General features: G+C 45.2%; 1 protein-coding gene across 22 annotated transcripts in view; it reads right to left on the bottom strand.

Moving 5' to 3' along the window:
• The window catches only part of RIN2 (Ras and Rab interactor 2), a 216369-nt gene that overhangs the window by 5736 nt on the left and 185893 nt on the right, over nucleotides 1-24740 (bottom strand). For all 22 annotated transcript variants that reach the window (XM_081831956.1, XM_081831955.1, XM_081831952.1 and 19 more), the window contains 4 exons: nucleotides 23097-23188; nucleotides 18730-19869; nucleotides 4981-5286; nucleotides 3040-3171 (listed from right to left, as the gene is read on the bottom strand). In XM_081831956.1, coding sequence (XP_081688082.1) covers nucleotides 3040-3171; nucleotides 4981-5286; nucleotides 18730-19869; nucleotides 23097-23188 — 1670 coding nt within the window. The remainder of the gene's footprint in view (nucleotides 1-3039; nucleotides 3172-4980; nucleotides 5287-18729; nucleotides 19870-23096; nucleotides 23189-24740) is intronic.

The following is a 24740-nucleotide window of genomic DNA, read 5'->3' as shown; positions in this document are numbered from 1 at the left end:
AGAATCTGAGTCCCTGCTTTACAGAAGTTTATGAATTAATTAAAGAAAACAGGTATAGTGGGTTTATTCATGCAGGATTCCAAGTTAGTTGTGATTAAATGAGTTTTGTTCATGGTCAAAGCGTTTAGCTGCTAATGCAAGACTCTGAAGAACTCTCTCCCTTGTCACCAAGTGATGACAGTGTTTGAGGTGGCAACTGGTCTACCATCCGAGAAATGAGCACAGCCCCCGCAAACTGCATCAGACGTGTAACTTAGAGAGGAACACACCTTTGTGGTTTTCAGGTCACTGACGGAGATATGGGGGGTTATATCTTAGTGTAGCATCACCTAGCCCACTCTGGGCAATACAGGTCCCATGCACACAACAGGATACTTGTTTCGAGTTCCCTGGACAGCTTAAAGGCCCCACCACCTGAGTGCAAGTTCCCTATGGAACCTCCCACACCTTAGTACAGAGTTCTGAGTAGCTGATTTTTACTAATATTTGCCCCGTTAACAAATCAGCACACGGCTGAGTGTGAAACTCGGTGGTACAGAATTTAAATGCTACACAGAGGATTTCAAGAGCAATCAGCAGGGACGTAAACGTTCACATAAAGCTGTGTAGAGGTGTCAGTTTTGGAGGTAGGGCTTGGAGGGACCATTACAGTCAAGTTTGGGAGGGAGGGTGTTCCCTTTGGATGTCAAATTTTAGACTCCAGAGCTCTGATCTGTCCAGGGCACTAAGGAGAAAACTCAAAATTCTGGAAGCCCAATGTTGACCACACTTTGAAACATGTGGATACAATTAGAGGAAGGGTTACATTTCAGCAAAACTATAACCCTGCCACAAGTGCTGTTCACTTAAGAGGGATTCTGTGACGCCTTTTCCGTAAATGAAACTACCTGCTTAAACAGCAGAAAAGAGACGTGGGCTGCTGCCCCAAAAACCAAAGAAGACTTTGGGCAGGCCGCAGAGGGCTGGGTTGGTAACGCATGTCTTCCCCCTGGGTCTGCAGAGCTTCAGGTCCCTGACGTGCAGGCCGGGTCTGTAACTGCAGCCAACCCGACTGGGCTGGCCTGTTTTCCCAAGGAAAGAAGCCAAGAAGCCCAAGACAGTAAGTGGAGGCGGGCTCTAGTTTAAGTGCAAGCTCACTGGCGGCTCCAAACGTTCACTCTCTGGGTCCTCGTCTTTCTCTCTTATGTGATTCCTGGAGGTGAGGACAGCCACCTGCCCATCTGTCACCAACAGGTGCCCAGGGCAGTGCCTCGCTCTGGGGAAATGCTGGGACGGGTGGCAGGAAGGGGCTGTCTCAGTCCTCGGGCCACAAGATGTAAGCATATGTTTGTCCTAAGTATACATTGTCAGCTACAGAATGGTAATTTTCTGAGTGAAACCGACATGCCCTTTCCCCAAAGTCCCAAGAGTTTGACCTACTCATTCCTAGAATTAAGCATGATTAGAGCTCCAAACAACTAAAACTAAAAAAACAGCCAGACGCATATGAAATTGTAATAATAATGCAGTAGAAGAAGAGAAAGCAGGGCATGGAGACTAAGGTATGCTTCTATTGGTCCTCGGACAAAACCACACGTTTTCCCCTCTCCTGTTAAATCCCAGAACAGGCGAGGAAAGCTCCAGGCAGGATCTTGGGGGTTCATCATGGAATGTCTGATTCCAGGGTGATGAATATTAGTGAGGGGAGGGGTAAATGGGGGAGAGGCTAAAGGGATCAAAGAAGTTCATTTATATCTCTCTGGGGTGGGGGACTAGGATGAAAAGATATTCATCACTAATCCTGAGTCAGCACTATCCCTCAAGGAGTGGGAAGGGTATACCTTGTACCTTGGGGGCTCCAGGGAGGACAGACCCTCTGGAAAAAAAGGCCAAGCACTGAGGACTTAGGGGGTTAAGAGATACATTCTGGGGGTGACAGTGCACTTCAGTTTCCCTCCAGGGAAGGAAAATCCCGGTATGACACATACCCTGCAGAATCCAATCAGCACATGGACCTTTTTACTTAAGGCCAGACTAAAACTCAGCAGAGAAAAGAATAAACAAAAAACAAAAACAGTTCTATGCAACAATTCACCACTCAGGGGCCATCTGGGCTCATGAAAATGAATTAATGGAATTCACAATGCAAAGACTCTGATTCGTTCTCCTTTAAAAAGACAAGCTCACATAAGAGCCCCAGTTATTTCTGCTTTCCAAGGCTGTGCACCACAATGACAAACATCCCAATTATTTCCAGGATAAAATACCTAACCAATGTGCAAGGAGAAGGAACTTCTGCTAAGACATGTTGGGGTCAGGCAGGTACAAGAAGGAGACCGAACTGACAAGGTAAGTTGAAAGCAACTTTACTCCACTGCATTTGTATTTTAGCAGTGAGCAGATACAATTATTTAAATAGAAAAGAAAATCAATGCTGTTTTCATCTTGAGAACAAAATTTTTTAAACAGATGAAAACAAAAGGCCAGCCTTCATCCGTCTCACTGATAGAACAACAGGATATTCTTCTGGTAGTGAACATATTCTCTCATAAAGGTTTATACCTTCCTTCTTCCTTAAGGAAACCATTTCTTTTTAAAAAATGGCATTTTTTTTCTATTGAGTATTTTTTTTTATCGCAATTAACCAATCTTGGTGAAGTATATTTATGGTCCAGTTCTGTTTTTTAGTTTTTTGACTTTCCTATATTTTCTACAATGAATATGAATTACTTTTATAATTAGAAAAGAGTCAGCACATTCTTTTAAATAATAAAAAAAAATTAAAACCATAGTTAACCATTACAATGTCAAAAAAGCACTCCCATGACTGCTGAATGGGCATGGGGTTTTATCTTGGGGTGATGAAAATCTATTATTTTATTTGGGGCAAAAGAGAGGTGGTGGGCTGCACAAAACTGTGAAGGTACCAAATGTCATTGAATAGTTCACTTTAAAATAGCTAATCTGCTGCTATGTGAATTTCACTTCAAGAAAAAAAAATGAAAACAAAATAAAAAAAAAGGCACCCCAGTTCCTTCCATGGCTTCAAGCGATTGTTACCTTCTCCGTGTAACAGCGACGGGTCTAAGAGCTCCATCATATACTCAATTTCAGTGTCAAGTTCCAACATGTCACACTGAGCTATGACGTAGGTCAGGACTGGTAAAAAGTCATCAGCTCCGTACATCCTCCCTGGGATCGGAAGAAAGGGGAAGATGGGAATATTTTTACCAACACTTCTTTCTTTCATAGCCTACGCATACTGTTTTATTAGATAGCTAGGAGTCATCTGGGGAAATGTGTTATTCATAAACAGAGGTGGGGTGTTTCTGGAATCCTATGCAGCCTGTGACCCTCCTGGCTGCTCATGTCAGAGACCAGCCCTAACATACAATTTCAGAATGAAATGTCTGCGAGTCAATGGACACATGAAAGATTTTCTCCATGCTTTCATGACATGCATCAAGTTATGCAACAGAACAGAGTACTTGCAAATAGTTTAACTTTCGGCAAGTAGTATTATAAAACATTTACTAAATATCTACTTACTATGTTAATCCTTTGTGAATTCTACTGTGCTGCTCACTGCTTTCTGTGGAAATTAATCATCAACATAATGACAGGACCAAACTCTGACCAGGAAAAAACTTTGCGCTCTGTTCAATGTGAGCACACAGTTAATTTATTTAAATGTGCAAATTCAGTATATGTCAAATAGATACATACAATTAATACATTGCAAAAAAATTTTTTAGCCCTTATTGCTACTTTTCATTATATAAGTGAGTCTCAACTTGGGGTGACTGTGCCCCCACCAGGGGAAGCTGGCATTGTCTGGAGACATTTTTCTTTGTCATGATTAGAGGGTAGGGTGCAAATGACATCCAGAATGCCGATAAACTCCAAACAGGAAGCAGCCCCCACAATAAAGAATTATCCATTTTAAATGTCATTAGTGCTAAGGCTGAGAAACTGTGCATCAGAAGAGCACAATCCTGTGCAGACACCATTTTAGAACTTATACAAATGCTTGTCTGAACTACAGAAAATACCCTTCTTGTACGTGAAATATGTTTGCGAATTTCAGAGGTGATGTTCATACGCTATCAGGACCGGCTCAAGAGCTCACATTTTAATGTCTTTGCCCAACAATGTACAAAGTGGACACACATTCCCATCTACCCAAGTGGTGGTTAATACAGCCTGTGTTTTTTCTCTGTTGCTTTTCCATGAAGCAATTTTACTTAGAGGAAAAGTCAATCACAAGCTCACCGAAACCCCAGTACTATGCAGGGTCCAATCACTAGCCATGAATCATGGTGACTCCTGGGTCTATAAGAAGCAGAACTGAGGAAATCAGAGGACTTACTTTCGAACCATGTAATTCTTTTGTGAATTCAATGACATTGCTTCAGCAAATAAGGGAGAACCAATGAAATGGTTGTACTGAAGTCATTATCATTATTGACTGCTCCGTGTTTGACCCATGCTGGACGTAGATCATTGACACAAAACCTCACTGGCCAAAATGTAGTAATGATAATTGCTAATATTTCCATCGTGCTTGGGGCTATGCCTGCATTGCCTCATCTAATCCCCGCTTTATGAAGGACAGGGTCAGATTCAATGACAGGTATAGAAACTTCAGTTTAGAAGTAGATTAAGGGAGCCAAAGCCCCATAGTTAATGAACTCATTCACAGAGTTAGGATTTGACTTCAGTCTCCAGAGACTGAAGCCGCATCCACTGCCCTGAACTAAATCTTTAACAAATTGGCATCATACAAGAATCTTGTTGCCTCAACAGCTACCTTTCTTGGTAATACCCATCTGTTGCAAGTGACCAATTTGCCAGACACCAGCATGACACTTGTATTTTTTGTGAGCTGCTTGGTGAAATCAAGAGATCAAAACAAAGAGGAACTGGGAATCGGAGAGCTTGACATGTCCCCGGCCACGTCCCTGGCCCTGGTGGGAAGTGCCAGAAGCCTGGGCAACTCACCTGAGTTGTTCTCCATGACAGTGTAAATAAGCTTGCAGACCCTCAGCAGCAGCATGACTTTCTTCTCCGGTGAATACATCTTCTGCATGGTCATGAATTTGACTTTGATTTTCTCCACGTCCACAATATCAGGAGTTGGGGCAAAGACCCCCAGCTCCTGGGGGTTCCTCTGCCGCACAAGCTGCAGGTTCTCCTTGAGTTGCTTCCATGAGCCGTCGGCCATGTGGAAGTCCCTCAGCATGGCCTCCACATGCCCCTTGAGGGGTTTTAAGATGCACTTGTGCATGGCTTTTTCCAGCACCACATCTGCCAAAGAAAGTACAGCTACTGTGACCATTGTCTGAAGGAAGAAGAAATGCAAGGTCTGCTTTCTCAGAATGGACATCTGCAACTCTGCATTGGCTACTGGGCAGACAGGTTATCACTTCACACCTGCCCAACCAACAAAACTGAGCAGTACCACTGCTCCTCACACTCCAGCACATTTTCTGGAAAGCCGGGGAAAGTGAATCTTCCCTAATAAATTCTTACAGGTTTTTTTTTTTTGGTGTTTTGTTTTGTTTTGTTTTGTTTTTGCACAGTCAATACAATGAAATAGATTTTGTTTTAACTACTTTTATGCCCCCTCCCTCATGAGCACAGGTGAATATTCTAGAAGACATTCTTTTGACCCAGTCCCTCCACTGATCATCTGTTTGACAGGTAAATAAATATTTTTTTTTAAAGGAGAGAAGAGAGAAGATTTAAGATTTCTTCAAATATTTTGAGAGAAAATAAGTTCACCTAAATACACATATTACCTTAGATTGAATTCTGGACCCCAAATTTTTTATTTCATTTGCTATAAAGAGCATTAGTGGGACACTGGATGAAATCTGAATAAAGTCTGCAGGTTAGGTCCTAGTGGGAACACTCAATCTGTGGTAATTTTCCTATAGTTTTGTAACAAGATATCTGTTTTTAGGAAATACCCACTGAGCATTTAGGGGTAAAGGGACACAATGTCTGCAACTAACTCTGAAATGGTTCAGAAAAAAGAAGGGTGTATGTGTGTGTGTGTAAATGTGCATGTGTGTGCATGCATGTGCAAAGAGAAGGGAGGAGAATGAAACATGACAAAGAGCTAATGTTCAGGGAATAAGGATAAAGGGTAGACATGATTGCAACTTTTCTGTATGTTTGGAAATACCTTTAGGTGTGGAAGGCATTATTTTTCCCTCTTTCTTTGAATGATTGCTCAATGAAGTAGCTTTCTTGGCTGACAGTAAAGTGACCATAAATCTGGAGATCCAGACTGATGATGACTTATATAATCATAATCTCTCTGCTTTTTCAACATCAGCTTTCCAATCTCAAATGTTTGCCTGTTCTCATCAAAGCTACCTGGGTAGCCAGACCTCAACTATGAGACTTTAATGTGATTCTGTTTTGGAAGCCCATGGATCTGCTTCCTTATAAAACTGGAAATAGTTATCTCTCTGGCTTTGGGAATGCCTGACATTGATTCAGATCACAATGCATCCAAATTACCACCTATTATTAGAAGGTCAGGAACAAAGAGAAATCTAAGCCGGATACACAAACATGGGAAAAACAATTTTCCCATAACCGAAAGTTAAAACTCATGCCAAAGTTAATGCTGACCCCATAATGATCTGCTTCTCCAGCCCAAGTTTTATTTATTTTTTCCTCCGCCTCTATATCCAGGCGATCTTTGCTTAAATTTAGAGCTTTATATAGCTATAGAAGTCAAGGTTGAAGCAAAAGAGGTTATAAAGTAAGAAGAAAAACAGAATAAACATTTTCACTTGACATCTGGCACTGAAACGAACTACTTGGTTTATATTGGTTCTGTTGTGTTAATAAACCCTATGACGTTACAGCATCTTTGACTTTACCCTAAATGATCATTACATTGAAAGGCCAATGATAGCAATTGACACTGAACTTTCAGTTGGGCTAGGCTGTAAGTGCTTTACTTATTAGCTCATCTAATTCTTACAACAACTCTTTTATTTTTGCAAAATACTAATATTATTTTACAAATGAGGGGGCAGAGATCTGGAGACGTCTAATGGCTTGCTTGAGGCTGCACAGCTATTTTAAACAATCACATTGCTTTCCAAAGTAAATGATCTCTTAATTCTCAAGGTCAAGGCGCTTTAAAAACATTCACCTGTTTATTCCTCTCTATCTAAAGGTCACACAAGCCCCATTCATGGTTATAAGTGACCACTACCCTGTTAGAATGAGGTCACCAAGGGGGGCAAAAGTCATGCCAATCATTAATTAGGACTGTACATGAACACGGATAGCAGCGTGATTCATAATCGCCCCAAACTGGAAGCCATCCAAAGGCCCATCCCAGTGGAATGGAGAGAAGCATATATTCGTAGAATGGAATTCAGAAAATGGAATTCAGACAATGGAAGATTCATTCCATGGAAAAGAGCACACTGCTGCTCCTGATGCAACTGGATGAATCTCAGAGATACATTGCTGTGTGAAAAAAGCCGGACATAAAAGAGTATCTCCTTTAGCATTTCATTTATATAAAGTTCAAAAGCAGGCACAATTGAATCTATGATGACAGAAGTCAGGATGGCAGTCACCCCTAGGAATACATGAGGCTGTGGGAGGATCCTTCTGGGGAGATGGAGAGGTTCTATGTCTGGATCTGGGTGGGGGCTACCTGTGTGTGCTCATATGTGAAAATCTTTCAAGCTGAGCAGTTAAGATTTGTACATTTTATGAATGTAAGTTACAATAATTCTGTATAAATCAAACCAACGGAAAACAACTGGAGACCAGCTTGAGATTTTTACCTTGAATCCCAAGGGCAACTTTTAACCTCAGAGTGAGCCTGATCATCTCTGAGCCAGAGTGTTGACATGAATCATCTACACAAGGTTCTGTGCTGTTCCTGGGGGACAAGGGCACAAAGCCCATTACCAGTGAGCCAGAGACCCTCATGCAACTCATCTTTGCCACCAGGGAAGGACACTGGTCTTTGTGCCATAGACTCCCACTCTCAGGAATGATGCTGTGGAAATCTTTTGTTAGGATGGTTAAAACCTGAGATCCATTGCCCAGTGCCCATTCTCTTAAAATCAAAAACAAAACAAAACAAAAGACCAGTGTTAGATTTTTTTTTTTAAGTATACTTCTTAAAGATCATAATTTAGAAATAAGACTGGTCTCTTTGCATTCTTTTCTAGGACTTTACTCCTAAACCCTGCACTCCTGAAATCCTTAATAGGCACAAAGAATAGAAAAAATAAAGTTCAAATAACAGGGATTTGGAACCCACCTGGTTCTCTCCAATAGGAAAAACAGATTCTGCTCAAAAAGCAAGAGGGAAAAATGATTTGGGGAAACAAAAAGAACAGAAAATCTTTCAGAATGTGGACTAGCCCAGGAAAGAAAAAAAAAAAAAAGAACAGATCGGTCACATTTCTTGTAAGTTACTACTACCTGTTGTTTTCTACTATCTGTGGTTGCTTAAAATCCAAGAAAACAAAATCTTTTAAACTGTGAGAACAATGATACTATTCCAGACACCTTATATACACCGACTCTTCAAATACTCAAACAAACCCCATGGGGGGAGGACTATTCTGTGTTTCATTTTCTAGATGAGGGAATAAACCCGGGGAGATCAATACCACACAGCTCACAAGAAGGAGAGCCAGGATTGGAACCCAAGAAATCTGGTCCTGTCAATTGCATTTATCCACAAACAAACAAACATACAAAGGACAAGAAAATACTAGAGAACTGTTTGAAATACAGTGTTTTGAATTTTCAAAACCAAATGTTAGCTGAATGACCAAAATAAAATGAAGCAAATTTTCCGAAAATATTTAGATAGACCCTATCAATTGTTCCCAAGGCTCATGCGTGAGGGGGAAATGGTAAAGAGCATGGCAGAGGCTTAGATGCCCCTTGGCTTAATGAGCCGCAATGTAATAATGTATAGGAAGCGTATGATGTGTTGGCCTCTGGTGCGGTGGTCACTCCTTAACAGGAATGGAAGACAGAAGCCCTGTCTCTGTTGCTTCACTCTGATCGACAGCACAGATACCAGAGAAGGTCAGAGTTCAGACAGGGAACCATCACAAGACTGGTTCATGCATCAGCTTGAGTACTTTCTGCTTATCCACTGCTGCCTAGGGGGAAGTGAGAGCCCGGGAGGTTAAGGTGAAGTCCAGAGAAGGCGCGTGTCTTTGAAAGAACACTAGGAACAGGAAGCCTGGCAGCCAGCCCGGCTCTATCTTCCTAAGCGGCTTTGGCCAAGTCGGTTCACCTCTCTGTCATTGCCTCGAACTTCTGAACTGCCATCTCATTGCCCACAAAAGGCGAGAAGTAACTAGCACCCTGAATGATGGCCCAAACAAAACAAAATAATAAATGGCATTCTCTGGGAGATTCTAACAGTACCCAGAATCTAAGCGACATAATGTCCAAAATGTACAGGCTGCAACCTAAAGTTAGTTGACAAAGATAAAAGATGAGGTCACATGGCCTCTCGGTTTATTTGAGTTCTGGCATTCTGGTTGTTTATTTATTTTTTTAAAAGAAAGCAACAGAAATCGAAGCTACTGTTTGAAATTTCAAATGGTGAAGTTACACTTGTGTAATCGCTACAATGTGTTGAGCTTCCTCTGAACAGTTCTTATTCCAAGGGGGGGGTCATCCGAGGGGGTTCTACGTATGACCCCCCTGTATATTAACCCTCATGTCAGCAGTGGGAGGCGGGCCCCAAGGCCATCCTCATTGTGCAGGTGCACACGCAGCTTAGAAGTCAAATGATGCTCCCAGGGTGATAGAGACGCCCCGCAAGCCTGTCGCTGGGGCCAACAAGTCAGACAGCGCTAGGGGCTCTGTACCAGAACAGTGAAACGAGCTGGGTATTTTCTTTTATGTGCTAACCTATCTTCCTTTGACTGCTTAATTGGATTAAGGATTAGAACTGACATTGACTGGGTGTCTGTGTGTTTCAAGCACTGTTACGCACTTTACACAGATTTAGGATTTAAACCACTCTTCAGCTGAAATGAGTACATAATCCCTATTTGTTTTAGCTTGGGTTCTCCCAGAAGCCAACCTTGAGACAGGGACTCAAGTGTGAGTAGTTCATTTGGGAGGTGAGCCTGGGAAGCACTGGTAGCAGATGAGAGGAGTGGGATGGGAGAGAAGGCAGCCAGTTATTACTGGGGGCAGCTGGAGCTCAACCAGCTCAACCCCGTGAGAAGTCCAAAACACAGTGTAGAGCATGACTCAGAGGGGAGGCAGCTGAGGTATTTATACACCTGTTCCCTTCAGGCTCCGGGAGAGTGGAGAGGGCATTCATCTCCTAGCCATTCCATCTGCTCTGGACAAGAGCTCTGGGGGCACGAGAAAGTGTCAGGCAACATGTCTTAGGCACTGCCAGTTGGAAATCAAACAATCCGGGGCGGGGGGGCAGGCACAATGGTGTCAAGTTCACGTTATGTATGAAGAAACAGAGGCACAGAGATGTTAAGACACATGACCAAGCACACACAGCTCATCAGCAGCAGAGGTCCTGCCTGAGCTTGTACTCTGAACCACCAGACGCTCCTGCCTTTAGGCTGAGAAATTTATCCATCCTGTCTTAGCAGAGCTGGGACGGGACACCCAGGCAGTCACAACAGAACTTTGCTACTCCTCTGTACCAACTACTCCTAAAAAGCAGACCACCTGGTGTTCAAGCGGCTCTCGGGTTACATGTGAAGTCCACATGAGCCGTTTTCTACTTTGTGACCTTGAGGGAAGAAGATGACCTTTCCAGGCCTCAGCTTCCTCATCTGTAAAATGGGATCACTCACAGCTTCCCAGTGGGATTGCTGAGAGGATCGGGTGAGATCCCACAGGGTGAGCACTTCCTATGCACCTGTCACCTAGTCAATGGGCAAGAATCACTGGCCCCCTCTGTTCCTTTTGAGTGCGGGGTGCATACTTTGGGATAGGGACTCCAGGTTTAATGATTCAGGCCTGTTTGGTTTTGTTTTCTTCTGTGTTAACTGTGATTTACTTGGTTGGAAGTGGGAACTGAAAGTGCTTTGATAAATTAATTGAAAAGCCGCCTGGCTTCCTGTCCATCTTTCTCCCTCATGCCCTCTTACTCTTCCTCAGCCTCTCCCACCTACAGGTACAAAGGCAGCAGATCTGCAGTCTGGCCCTCTGGGTTTTCCGCCCGGAACTTGCCAGTGTTTTGTCACAGCCTCATTCTGTCCCCGTCTAATAGCTCAGACTCCCAGACGAGCTGAGTGCCTTTGGCAGTGGTGTGTCTTTCCACCTGACAGGTGGAGAGCCCCCAGCCCCATCTGGGACGAGAGATGAAGAGTGGCTTCGGTTCATCGCTGACAGTTTTTGGTCTACTAATTGGGAAGGCCGGGGTCACACTGCTGTCCCTGCTCTGTGTCTGTCTACTCCATACCCCTGGCCTCCTGGCTTGTCACACTGGCCTGCAGGTGTTTATGGCCAGTGTCTGATTGGTTGGTACCTGGGCTACAGAGATTGTTAAAGAGTTGGACTCTTACCCTGCCTGGAGTGATTTTCCTAAAATGCTTTCAAACACCCTAAAGACTCAGCTTCTGGGGGTACACCCCTGCTTTGCCCTCCCTTCTTTGCTCCCTATCCTCGTGAAGAAGCAACCCATGTTCTCACTGAAAGCAACAGTACTGCGGCCCCTCTGTGCCTCTGCACCTTTCCATATGCTGTTCCCTGTGGCTGGTGGGCTCCTTGCTTTTCCCAACATGGATTCCCACGCAGCCTTGTCAGTCCGCCTCCTCCCTACTCCCTGCGCCCCTGGTGTTCTCTGTGACCTCTGCCATGGCATAGAGCAAACTAGACCTCTCTCCTCTGAACACCAGACCTGGGGGTGCTCACATGAGCCAGCTGCAGTCCCTAGCTAGAGGCCCACAGCTAGCATGGGCTCCAGAAGTGACTTCTGAATTGAACTGAAAAAGCTTCCTTTGGGTGGCTTCATGAAAATTATGTTTCCTCTCCTTACCCCTGCAGAATATGGGAAGCGTGACTCTGGCAATGAAGCCATCCTCCAAGTGTGGGGCAGTCACCCCATCCTTGCAGTCTCCTGTCACCCTGCAGGGATGTCCTGTAACCTGGTTTGCTTTATATTTTGTGAGCAATGCATGCTTCAGCCCATAAAATAACACAGGGCACTTTATCATTTAAAGGAAGACCCCACCAAAATAAAGATGGCAAGCACTGCATGGTGATTCACTCATATTTTTGTTCACTTTGGTGGGCTTCGAGGAAAGGCATTACGGAAAGTATAGGTTATATTCACATCATAGTTTATGTATAAAATCCATCAGACTGGGGGCGCCTGGGTGGTTCAGACGGTTAAGCGTCTGCCTTCGGCTCAGGTCATGATCCCAGAGTCCTGGGATCGAGTCCCGCATCGGGCTCCCTGCTCCTTGGGAGCCTGCTTCTCCCTCTACTTCTCTCTCTCTCTCTCTGTCTCTCATGAATGAATAAATAAAATCTTTAAAAAAAAAAATCCATCAGACTGGTTTCAGGACCTTCTAGTAAAAGGCCAGTAAAAACCAAAGCAGTGGAGGGGGCACCTGGGTGGTTCAATTGGCTAAGCATCCAACTCTTGGTTTGGGCTCAGGTCATGATGTCAGGGTCCTGGGATCAAGCCCAATGTCAGTCTCCGTGTACAGTGGAGATTGTGCTGGAGATTCTTTCTCCCTTTCTGTCTCCCTTTACCCCTGCTCTCTCTCTCTCAAATAAATAAATAAATATTAAAAACAAAACAAAGCAGTGGAGAAGAGCCCAACCTTCCTTACAGAAAAATTCGGAATAATTTACGTAGCTCCTCTGGCCTCGGAGGTGAAGCTGAATTCTAGCCTCATCCCTTGGCTGTGGGCAGTGCTTAGTGTCCTGCTTCTGCAGAAGAGTATGGAGGGGGTGGAGGGAAGAGCCGGCATTTTACAGAGCAGAACTTGGTGAGTCAGGGTAACAACATCGATGATAAGTATTGTGGAGAGCAGGCCCCCTCTGGTATGGTGATTTCGCCACCACAGTCTTCCTCCCTCCTCATAAAATGGCCCAGAAAGGCAGTGTAGCTGCCCCACGTGGTGTGAGAAGCCCACTACATGATTTGGTTTCAGTCCCATTTGCACCCGGGCTTGACCTTGCTAAGCTTTCCTTTCCTCAGCTCTAAAAATGAGGATAAGGGGACCCCCCCCCAAGGCATTAAGGGGATTTAAGGGGCTTCTATGCATAAAATTGCTCCATAAACCATCAAGAACCACACACCAGTGAGGGATTATGGGGGCTTTCACTTGCTTCTATTAAAAACACAGTATGCATTTAACACATACTCTTGGATTTGACAGAGGGGTGGGCTATGACTTCTGGTTTCTAAAAGAAGCCCCCGAGCCTGGCCAGTAAGTGAGGATCTCCAAAGTGGACATTGTCCCTGAGAGGTAAGGTGGGGGGTGTTCCTGCCCTGGCCTGTAGACAGACTGGGGAAGCAAGGCAAGCCTGAGGGTGGGTCCCCGGATGGTGAGGGCCCCATCTACAGGTAAGAGCCAATCGGGGCCATTCAGTTGGCAGAAGAGTAGTGGAAAACATGTCCAACTCTTAAAGATTCAAATGCCTCCATTTCAATCAACATAGCCTTTCAAGTGGCCCCTTGCTCATGCTCTCAATCGCTGTAAGATTCCTCTTTTGCCTGGTGAGGTTTCTTGCCCAGCAGGTGCTGATCTCTCTCTTGAGATGGAAGATTCTCAGGATGTAGTCAGAAAACACTCTAGCACAGACATCTCCATGCACCTTATTTTGTGATGCCATCCCAGTTCCCACCTTGTTAGCAAGGGCTCTCTTTCTCTGAATTACTGAGCTACCCATTTCCTTGCACAGAGTATAATGGAGTCAGGGACTTCTTTTTTTTTTTTTTTTTTAAAGATTTTATTTATTTATTTGAGAGAGAGAATGAGATAGACCATGAGAGGAGGGAGGGTCAGAGGGAGAAGCAGACTCTCCGCTGAGCAGGGAGCCCGATGCGGGACTCAATCCTGGGACTTCAGGATCATGACCTGAGCCGAAGGCAGTCGCCTAACCAACTGAGCCACCCAGGCGCCCCTGGAGTCAGGGACTTCTAACAGAGATCCTTAACTCCAGGGTTGTGACCCTTCTTTTAGTTGATATAATTAAACCAATTTTTGATGTCCCAAGGCAACAACTGTACAACAAATGATGCCCCATGGGAAAAAAAGAAGTGCTTCCTGCTGGGGTCTTCTATTTAAACTAATTTTCAAAACTAATGTAGGCATTCTTTTTATATCTTGCAAGAGGTCAGTCTTTCTCCTTTCTCTCTACCCTTTGCTAACCGTACAAGGCCATTCACTCCTTGCAGGTATTATGGTCACATGGTCTAGATCAGAAGTCAGATTCAAGGTTCTAATCTCATCTTGGCACCAATATGCCGCTCTGGTCACATCTCTGAATGATCCTTAATCTAAAAAAGAGCAGATAATTACTCAAGGGCTTGAACCAAACTGTGAAATAAAAATTAAAAAACAAGTCACACCAGATATTGAAGCTTGAGGAAGCAAAGTAGTTGTAATTGCTGAACTCCTAGGGAGTCACTTCAAGCCCCCTTTCTTATTCATGCTATGCTCTCTGGTGTCTAACCACTTCTCAGTACTGTCCTTTATTAAAAAAACAAAACTCACATGAATATGAATTGACTTTAAAGATACCTTTTCTTTACATAATTAAAACGTTCTTCAGAGAAAATACAAGTTTTAGTACATAGCAATTAAATCAAGCAGAACACTATTGTCTTGCTTTTTTTGCTATTGACTTTTAGGAATACAAATACTTGGCTTTTTTAAATGGTTGCTGACAGTCCGTGGTGGGCAGTTTGAGTGAAATAGAAAATTTGGGATGACTAAAATTTTTGGAGTTGGAGAAATTTTGTTTTTCTTGAAACAAACCTTGAAAACAGAGGGATTTCCCAAGATTAACGTCAGATCAGAAATAAAAATTGTTTTGCTTGAATAAAATCAAAACACTGACCACAAAAATGCAACAAGTTCTGCAGAGTGGAGATTTCACAATCAGAAATTTTGAACTAATCTCTCCCATTGGTTGCAAAAGACTGGAGCAAGACTGGTATGATGGGCAAGCTCACCAAAGAGGAAACACATCTATGATAGAATAATGAGCAATGTCACACCCTGTCTCTACTTTACAGGGTAGGACACACCAGTCATGAGTATACCTCACTGTCGATGAAGTTACTGATCCCTGGACTTTCGCGTAGGACCTAAAAGTGTGCACAGTTTTTGTTAAAGCATCTGTTTGTCCTTTCTTATACCACTTTGTGGGGTACGGGGGAATGAGAGTGAGTGGAGAGGTCTCCAGAAGGGAAACAATATGTGGCCCTGGAAGGAACAGGGGGCTTGACTCACCTGGGAACTCAGCATGTCTTATCCCTACTGGCTTCATTCCCCAACCAGGAGAGTGAAGCTGATGTCAATCAACTAATATTTGTTTATTCAAGACCTCGAAATGGCAGGGCTTTCTGACAGTGTTTTAAAGGGTAGTCTAAACAGAATGTAAATTCTCCATACTAGGACACAACCATTTAGAGTGGTAGTTTTTTTTTATTTTTGAGACTGGCTATTTATCATTTTACACTCACCTAGAAAGTGCTGACCGAAAGGGCTGCAACAAGAGTATAAGGTGGCAGTGAGTGACAGCTGCTTGGTGTTCTCATTGGCTTTTCTCTAGACAACTGAAGAACCACTCTCTGAAGAAGACAGACTAGCACCATTTCCAGATACTAAATGTAGACATGTATGCACTCATACAGTCATTTTTCACCTATGAATGACAGCTCTAATTCTACATGGGTTAAGCCAGTGAAATGCCGCCTCCATCTTCCTTGATTTCAGGATGGATATTCTGTAAATGCAGGCTTTAAATTTAAGTTCCCACCTCTTGGTTCAGAGCTATCACCTTCAGAAGTTGTGGGAAAGGAGGACAGGACTAGATTGGCATTCTTGAAAAGCCTTAGGAGCATTAGTAGACACCTGTCCAGAACCAACTTAAGGCTTGGTATTCCGGAGATGGTGTTCAAAGTGAATCCATTCAGAGTGAATCCATTAAAAGTGAATTACTTCCTCCCAGGAAGTGAGATATGGTAGGACCATCCAAACAACTGAGAAAAAATCTGGGTTGAATCCAAGCTCCCCTACTTATCAGCAGTGAAACCCTCTACAAGTCTTTTTATATTTTGGCCTCTGTTCTTGAATTTGCAAAACATGAACTCTATCTACATAAATGTACCAACCTTGAGTTGGTTATGGGGCTCAAAGGAGTGACTGTATTAACCAGTCTAGTAAACTAGTGAGCACTTCATGAATATGTAAAACACAGACAATTAGACTAAGTCCAGTGTTTTGTCGGCATCCTAACCGAGTGCCTTACACATTGAAGGGGATCGGTTTTCTGATCATTAGGGTCACCTCTTTCTCTCCATTTGGGCAAGTGTTGAGTTTCTCAGGTTGACCTCTGCTCTGGTTCACCTTCCTCTTAATTTCAAAAGCCCAGCACATTCATTGTACTTTCAACACAGAATGATGCTTTCATGGCGGAGGCAACATGTGATGAGGTGCAAAAGTTTAAAAAACCAAAACAAACAAGCCAATAAAAAAAGTGGGGCAATGCTTAGTTGGCCACACCCACACCTCCATACAGAACTGTAGTCTGAGCTGCCTCAACAAGGGGTGAGCCTCCTCTTCCAAACGCCGCACCTGCTAGTGACTAGCTGGTGTGGCCTGGGGACAAACGGCTCCACCTGGCAAAGCCCTGCTTCTCCACCCCATAGGGGATGGCCGTGCCTGCTTCACAGGGGTGAGGCCAGGCCCTGCTGACATCACCTGGCCAGAACCCTGGCTCATATGAGAGGCTCCAGAGATGTCAAAGTTCCTTCTTGTCATGACCTTAGTATAAAGAGGGCACGTTCTGCATGACCTTAGATTTTAAATTAAAAGCCACATCCTTCCAGAGCAGCAAAGTGTATGTTTGTTTTTGGAGAAAATGAGCCCTTTGGGCTCTTCAAAGAAGCTGGCAGAAGAGCCTCCCAGGGAACAGCACTCTGGTTGGTGCTTACAGTCTCAGCAGGGAAGGAAGGGAAGGCCCTTGTTCCCTCGGGAGCCTTGTCTCTGTGGGATGGTTGGCGCTGTGGCCACATAGCTTGGTGCTGACATCAGCTCCCGTCTGGCTCCCCGCACTGGGCTCCCCCAGAGGAAGCTTCTTCCACCGGTTCAGCGTCCCTGTGAATATGGCATGTGAGCTGGTCTACCCTGAGAGGCGGGCTCTGGTGGGACGGGGCACAGGATGGCCTGGATGGCTGTTCCGCCTGCCCCTAGAAACCTTTCTCAGTTCCAAGCACACCACAAGGGCGCATTCCTTCCAGCGTCTCTCCTCAGCAACACCCAGCTCTAACCCCGCCCCGTCAAACCTCGAGAAAACAAACAAGGCTTTGATTCCTTTGTGAGAAAATCAAAGAGCTGCTGAAACTTACTTAAAGGAGAAAGAGACAGAGACAGAGAGGGAGAGAGAGAAAGAGAGGAAGGGAGGGAGAGAGAGAGATAGAGAGAGAGACCGCTCTACCACATACTGTTTACTACTTTCAACAGACCCAATCAGAAAGAAGAAATCTGGGTTTAGCTTTAGGAACTGCCTGGAAATATTTGCTAGCTCTTTCAGCTGTGGCTGCCCAGTGAATGAGGTCTCTGAAATTAGCCTTTTAGAGTCAACCTTCTGAAATTAAAAAAAAATCCTTGCAACACTCTTTGCCCTGGAAAAAAGGATGCCTTGCCAAATTCAAATTTTCCTTGGCCAAAGTAACTATTAACAATTCAGCCCTTCGATGAGGTTATAAAGAAAATATTTCCTCTTGACTTTGGAGAAAATACCTTTCACGTGACCTCCAAATATGTTACTTATTTGAAAGATACACAAAATAAACTTGTCTTTTTTTTCCTTTTTTTTTTTTTTCCTTACTCCAAAACCCTGTTGTTTAAGGAATTCTGTGGCTTCAGAAGCCAGCAGGGCGTTTACCCTTTTGGTAGAAGGGTGACAGGATGGTGGTCCCAGGGGGCTTCCAGATGTGGGTCTGTTGTGGTTACTGAGCTGTCACTTGTCACACAGTCATGGTCACTATGGAAACTCATCCAGCGGCAAACCCGTGATGGCCGCACTCTTACAAACGTACACGATCCCTCAGTGGAAAGTATCCTTCCCAAACAAAGCAGAGGAAAACACCCTCTCAGAAGACAGCACAAATACTTTTCTACTCAGGCACTGCCCGCAGACCCACTTTCAGGAATCACGACACAGCCGTGTCACACACACAGCCCCAAATCAGGGGGGGCACCCGACCCTCAGAAGGCAAACTCTACCCCTGAACAGAACCATTCTGGGGTTTCCATCTGTAGCGCCCCGAAACACTTGCAGCAAGCCTGGCTTGCAGCCGGCGAGTCACATCTAAGGTCAGCGCTGCTTTAAGAAGCTACCGTGCCCTGCTGATGGGTGGAGGGCATGGAGCGTGTTGTTGTTTTGAACTCCAGAGAAAACTTCAACCAAGAGAACTGCCACGGGATGCACCGGGCTATGAGGTAATGGGACTCTCTGTGTTTAAACAACAACAACAACAACAACAACCACGTGGGTACTTACCGATTTGGTCTTCGGGGATCAGCGACTCGATGGGGGGGTCCAGCTCTGAGCTCTGAGCCAAATAGTTTTTCACCTGGGTCATGAACTGCCGGATGGTCTGCAGCATGTCGGTGCTGGACACGTGGCACTCCTTGTTCTCCTGCAGAAAGCTCACGTAGTCCTGCACCAGGCAGCCGAAATAGGTGCACTTGTCCCGGGACAGCTCCGCGATCCGCCTGACCATGCGCTTCTCGGGGGTCAGGAAGGAGCTGAACACCCCGCTCATCTTGCGCAGCTGGGACTTGACCAGCTTGGGCAGCACGAAGGAGCTGTTCCTCTTCTTTTTGGACTTGATGGGGGGGGCCATGGTCTCCTGGTCGCTCTCTTCCTCGCAGTCCTCCAGGCTGCTGTTGGTGTCTGCCTCGTAGCCAAACAGGGGCATGCTGCGGTCGAACTCCAGCGAGTCGGAGGAGGAAGTGGAAATGCTCATGTCGCTCAGCCTCTGCCTGCCTCCACGCCACGGGGGCCGGGGTTCGGGACCGGCGGCCCTTGTGCAATCCCCCGGGGCCTCGGCAGGCGGGGCCCCACCTGGCCTGCCAGCTGTGCCCGGCCCCGGCTCCTCCGGCTGCGGCTCCCGGCCGGGATACGGCCGGCCGCCGGGCAACGTCTTTGCGCTGCCTTCCGCCTCGAGAAAAGAAGCCTGCTTCTTCAGCCGGGGTGGAGGGATGGGGGTTGGTTTTGTTCCAAGCTGAGCTACGTTCCCATGTTTGTTATGGTTGACTGTTTCTGGCATGCTCGCCTGGGTTTCAGTCCTGGACAGCTGCGGGCTTGTGTGGACACTATTAATAGCGGGTGGCGGGGGCCTGGGTGGGGGGGACCGAGGCCTCTCGGTGCCATTCGCGTTGGGAGTCCTTGTGCAGGGCCGTTTCAGGCCTCCACCGAGGTCCTGGCTGTGCACTTTCAAGAAAAGAGGATTAATAAAACACAGGGCTCCATTGGTCTGGCTGCACTCCAGCTCCGAAGGCGTCCTGGTTTTTATAGAATGCACTCCATTTATAAGGCAGAGCTGACGAGAGGCAGGACAAACACCGTCTGAGGAGAGAGGCCTATGGGGAGGTGGAGGGTTTGGGGGTTTGTTGTCAGCTGGAGAGCTCCAAAAATCTGAAAGTCATTATCAGTGAACACAAGAATGTAAATACAGTACTCTCGGGCCATTCCTTCACAAATTAAAAAAAAGCACACTTGCATGACAACACACGTCTTTGAAGGGGGAGGCGCCACACTTGGGTGTGTGTGTGTGTTTTTGTTTTTTTTTTTCCTTTTCTTTTTTGCTTTAACTGCATTCCCTTACTGGAAAGGGTAGAAGTGCTGCCAGGCCCAAGCTGTGGCTCACAGAAAGGCTCCAGGGTCTTTTCACCTTCAAAGCCCTTGAGAAACGTCTTGGCCAACATACAAAGCCAGCCCAGGCTTTGCACAGGTGAGGAAAGGACTGGAACTGTTACAGAATAAGCCTGGAAAAGGCCATGGGGCTCCCCGACTTGCTTTACAAAAACTGAACTTACTTGAAAAGCAAGCCACCCTTTCCAAGCCACTTCTCCTGGAGGTCCCTTCCAGAGGACCTGGCAGTTCCCCTTTAATGGGCCGGATCAGCAGCTGGGCCTGGGGGATGTTACACAATCCGCTTGGGGTTTTACGCATTCAGCATTAAAATCCCAAAAGGAGGAAAAATACACTCATGGAACCCATCAGCAGAAAAAAAGGACAGCAGACCTATGCAAACGCTAAGTGCAAGTTCAACCATTTATCGTAGTGGTTAGCTGCCCATACTCCCTAAATCTGAGACCTCCTTACTATGAAAACACCCACTCAACAGTCTTCGGAGTAGTACACATTGCTTACGCAGCTACGGCCCTATGTCACCTACATACGGGGCTCACGTTTCCACACAAGTCGTGGGAGACAGTGATGGTGATAAACGTCATCTGTTGTGATTTCCAGTTGGATTAGGTTTATTCTCTTGCTACAGCTTTGCCTTGCTGTGTTTGCCTAAAATGTGTTTCTTTCCTATGGACCCAGAATGGCTGATCATGGGGGACAGCAGGGAGGTTGGCACTGGGAGAAGCCCTTGTCCTGTCCTCGCTGTGTCGTAAACATGCCTGATAGTGTCACCTGCTTCCTCTCACCCTTCCTTTCCTTCCCTCTGGCTCTGTGCTGTCCAACGCGAGAGCTATTGAGCACTTGAAATCCAGCCATTGTGACAGAGGCATTCAATTTTAAATTTCACTTCATGTCGATCAATTAAATTTAAGAACACATGTGCAATTTGATTACTGGCAAACTTTTAAGTAGTTTTGGAACTAGGGTATGTTATGTGAATGCAGTTTTTCAACTGTAAATTTAATGAAATCTAAATGCAGGTCATGTGTTTCTGATGAAAATTTACGAGATGTGCTGTAAGGATAAAATAGATACTGGATTCCAACACTTAGGATGAAAAAAAAAGAATGTAAAATATCCCGTTAATGGCTTTAAAATACTGCTTTTATTGTATTTGTACTTTTAAAAATACTCCTATGTTGAAATATTTCAGATCTATTACATTAAATAAAATAAATTATAAAAATTAATTTCACCTGTGTCTCTTTAATTTTCTTTAATGGGGCTACTAGAAAATTTAAAATTACACACTGGCTTGCCACATATGCATTTCCCTTGCCCAAGTGTAAGGTCTGGGTGGAATGGCTCCTACCACCTTTGGGTCCGTCTTAGGCTTTTACTGCCACTACTCCCAGACTTTATAAGGTTTAGTACATTTATCGCCCATATGCCTGTTTCTCCCATATGGACTATAGACCTGGGTGGGGGGGAGGAGAGGGATGGACACTATTAACTTTTGACTTCTTGGTGTGGAGCCTGTCACAGAGCAGATCCTCCAGAAACATTTATTGGAAGGACAAATAAATGAAGAACAGAGTTGTAGAAAGTGCTGTCTCTTCACAAAATGAATAATGTGTACACTGACAATTACAAATTGAGTATATATTAATTAGACCTCATTTGCTTCTGGTCCGTGGCCACGAGAACAAGGTATTTTGCATTTATCTTTGCAGGACACAAGCGCTGACGATGACACTTCAGTCCTTCAGCCCTGGCATGAAGCAGGCACTGCTCACTGACCACAGAACCAGGAGTTTCTGTGGGTGGAGATCAGCATCGAAAACAGACCTGGAGCAGGTCTTCAAGAGGCCTGCGATCTAGTTGGTTATATTCACTTAAATTCAAGAAATGTCTTAAACTCTCTCCAAAGGTGTCTGAAACTCCACTGCAAGAGATGGTGTAACTTTTCAGCAGGGACATTATCCTACCCTGGTATTTTTACCAGGAATCGGTTTCCCAATCCCGCTACCTAACTGCCCATCAGACAGGCCTCAGACACATGTAGCAATTCTTTTGAAGCAATCTAAGTTTGAGAAGGGAGTCTGAATCTATCTCCAGGCGTCTCATGGGTCCTAGGAGCCCTGGTATTTGCATTTCAGCATCTCAAATTTCCATTCCAGTACTATGGCCTGGTTGTTATTCTTTTGGAAGACTGAAGTCCTAAAAATCTTAAGAGAATCTCCCCTTTCAATCTAGGGGGAAAGCTCCCCTCCCAAAGTTAAACCCACAAAGATTCTTCATGGCAATGGCACAAGGAAGAGAAATTGGGTGAAATGTATGTCCCGATCCATTGTCAACCACTGTCCAGAAGCATGATGTTGCGTTTAGGGGCGTTGGCAAAGGGGCAGGAGGGGGAAGCCAGTGCCCAGCTGGCCAGAGCGAGGATGCGTGGCAGCATAGGGGACATGACTCAGGACACCAGGACTGAAATTGAACAACAAGAGAGGAAGCGAGACAGATGTTACTCGAGATGCCTGCACGGTCAAATTCCCCAAAGCACAGAAGTGCTGTCAATTCCCGTGTGTTCTTCCAGAACAAAACTCGTGCACATGAGATGTGCTGCGCTATTTCCCTTTCTGCCAAGCACCCCCTTTCCCAGTAGGATGCCGCAGAAAGGAAAGAAAGACCCAACCCATTACAGAATTTTGTGTTCCATTAGGACTTGGACGTTTAGGGTAGCTTAAACCTGATGGGAGTCACTGGGGAGATGTGGGGGTGACCCAGGCGACCCAGGCAAACGGAGGGCTTGCCTCTGAGAGACAGTTCAGTATTTGACTTAGAAAAAGACTCTCAGCAGGTGTGATTCAGGGACCTCATGGACCTGCAGGCCACGTTTTGCCATGGAGTTGGGGATTATTTTTCGATGGAACAGTGTATCACCAGCCAGCCTAACACTGACTCTGCTCCATAGATTCATTTCAGGAGAGACCTGGGCAGGGGCACCCACTTACTTAGTCCCAGCTGGGCTAGTTCTTCAAGCCGAGCCTCAGTCTTGGCTGTTGAAATGGCATAAGGCAACTTCAAGGTAAACGGCAGAACATCCCTGATTTTTCAAAAGAGAGAATATTTGTAATTATATGTCTTGTTTCTATCTCTTGTTTGCATATCCATCCTAGGGATGTTTTAGCTTCAACTGAAATGTCCTAAGGAGATGTTTTAGCTTCAGCTGAAATGTCCTAAGGAGACACTACATCCTACCTAACCAGGCCTTGTCTTTACTGGGGACGGGACCGCAGGATTACTATTCTTGACTCTAGGAACACACTCGGGACAACCTGAGAGATGACAGGCTGACTGGTTTTGGTATCTGTAGCGAGGACCAAATTTCCTTCCCGGGGTAGTTGAAATGTATCTAGCGTTAATATCAGAATCCTTATGTTGGTGGATCTTACATATATACACATAAAACATTATGTACTCATTTGCTGCATGTTCTGAACATTGGGCCCCAACTCATTGAACAGGACTGTGTAATCCTAAACCAAGATTTATGATCTCACTTCCTTACACATGGCAGTTTCTCCACCACTATCTGTTGGTTTTACTTTGACATCTTCCAGCTAGAGCCCATGCGTTGTGCTTTGTGTGCTGGAGACAAAACTTCCTCTTGTTTTAAGGTAGTGCTTCTCTATCTGTAACGTGCACATGAATCCCTGGGAGTCTTGTTTTACTGCGCGCTCTGATTCAGGAGGTCTGGTGAGGCTGGACATTTCTGCCACGCTCCCAGGTGATGTTGCTGCTGCTGCCCCAGCACCGTGCTGAGTAGGGAGGCAAATGGAAATGACTTCATGCAACAACGCTGCCCCCAAGCAGCATGGGATCATGTGTGCACCAGCAAACACACGCACCCACCATCACAGACCAAAAGGCCCAACAGGAAGGAGCTGAGCGGAGCTGCCACCAGGGTCCTTCCACGGCCAGTGAATAGTGTCACCACCAGTAAGTACATAGACCATGACCTCCTGCTTTCTCCAAAAGGGCAAAAGCAGACCTAACAAACATCTGCTCATTTTCATATACAAGGGATAAACATTGGTGATTCCCCGCTCCCCAGGGCTCACACAAGGCCTTGCCTGATACCGACAGGGAGAAAGCATGTTTCGAATAAATGAATGAATGAATATGCAATAACAATGGTGACTTATCCAAAAATAAATTTTTTTCAGTGGTGGTATTGGTCTTACAAAAAAAGAACTCAGGGGCGCCTGGGTGGTGCAGTCAGTTAAGCAGCCAACTCTCGGTTTTGGCTCAGGTCACAATCTCAGGGTCCTGGGATCGAGCCCTGCGTCAGACTCTGCGCTCAGCGGGGAGTCTGCTTGAGGTCCCTCTCTCCCTCTCCTTCTGCCCCTCCCCCTGCTTATGCTCTCTCTTTTTTTCTCTCTCTCTCTCAAATAAATAAATAAATCTTAAAAAAAAAAGGAATTCATTCCTTCATTCAACATCATCTAGGTGCTGAGAACGAACAGACAAAATACCCTGCCTGCCTGCATGGAGTTTCACTCCAGTGGACACCAAAAGACAATGAACGAATATGCATTTCATAGAATACATAAGAAGGGGATGTTTGCCACAGATTTTTAAAAAACATGCAAAAG

The sequence above is a fragment of the Leptonychotes weddellii genome, chromosome 10, assembly GCF_054177405.1.
Source record: "Leptonychotes weddellii isolate Sample4059 chromosome 10, ASM5417740v2, whole genome shotgun sequence".
In the NCBI taxonomy this organism is placed as follows: Eukaryota; Metazoa; Chordata; class Mammalia; order Carnivora; family Phocidae; genus Leptonychotes; species Leptonychotes weddellii.
The sequence above is the reverse complement of the archived record's forward strand: the minus strand, read 5'-3'. Positions and strand labels throughout refer to the sequence as shown.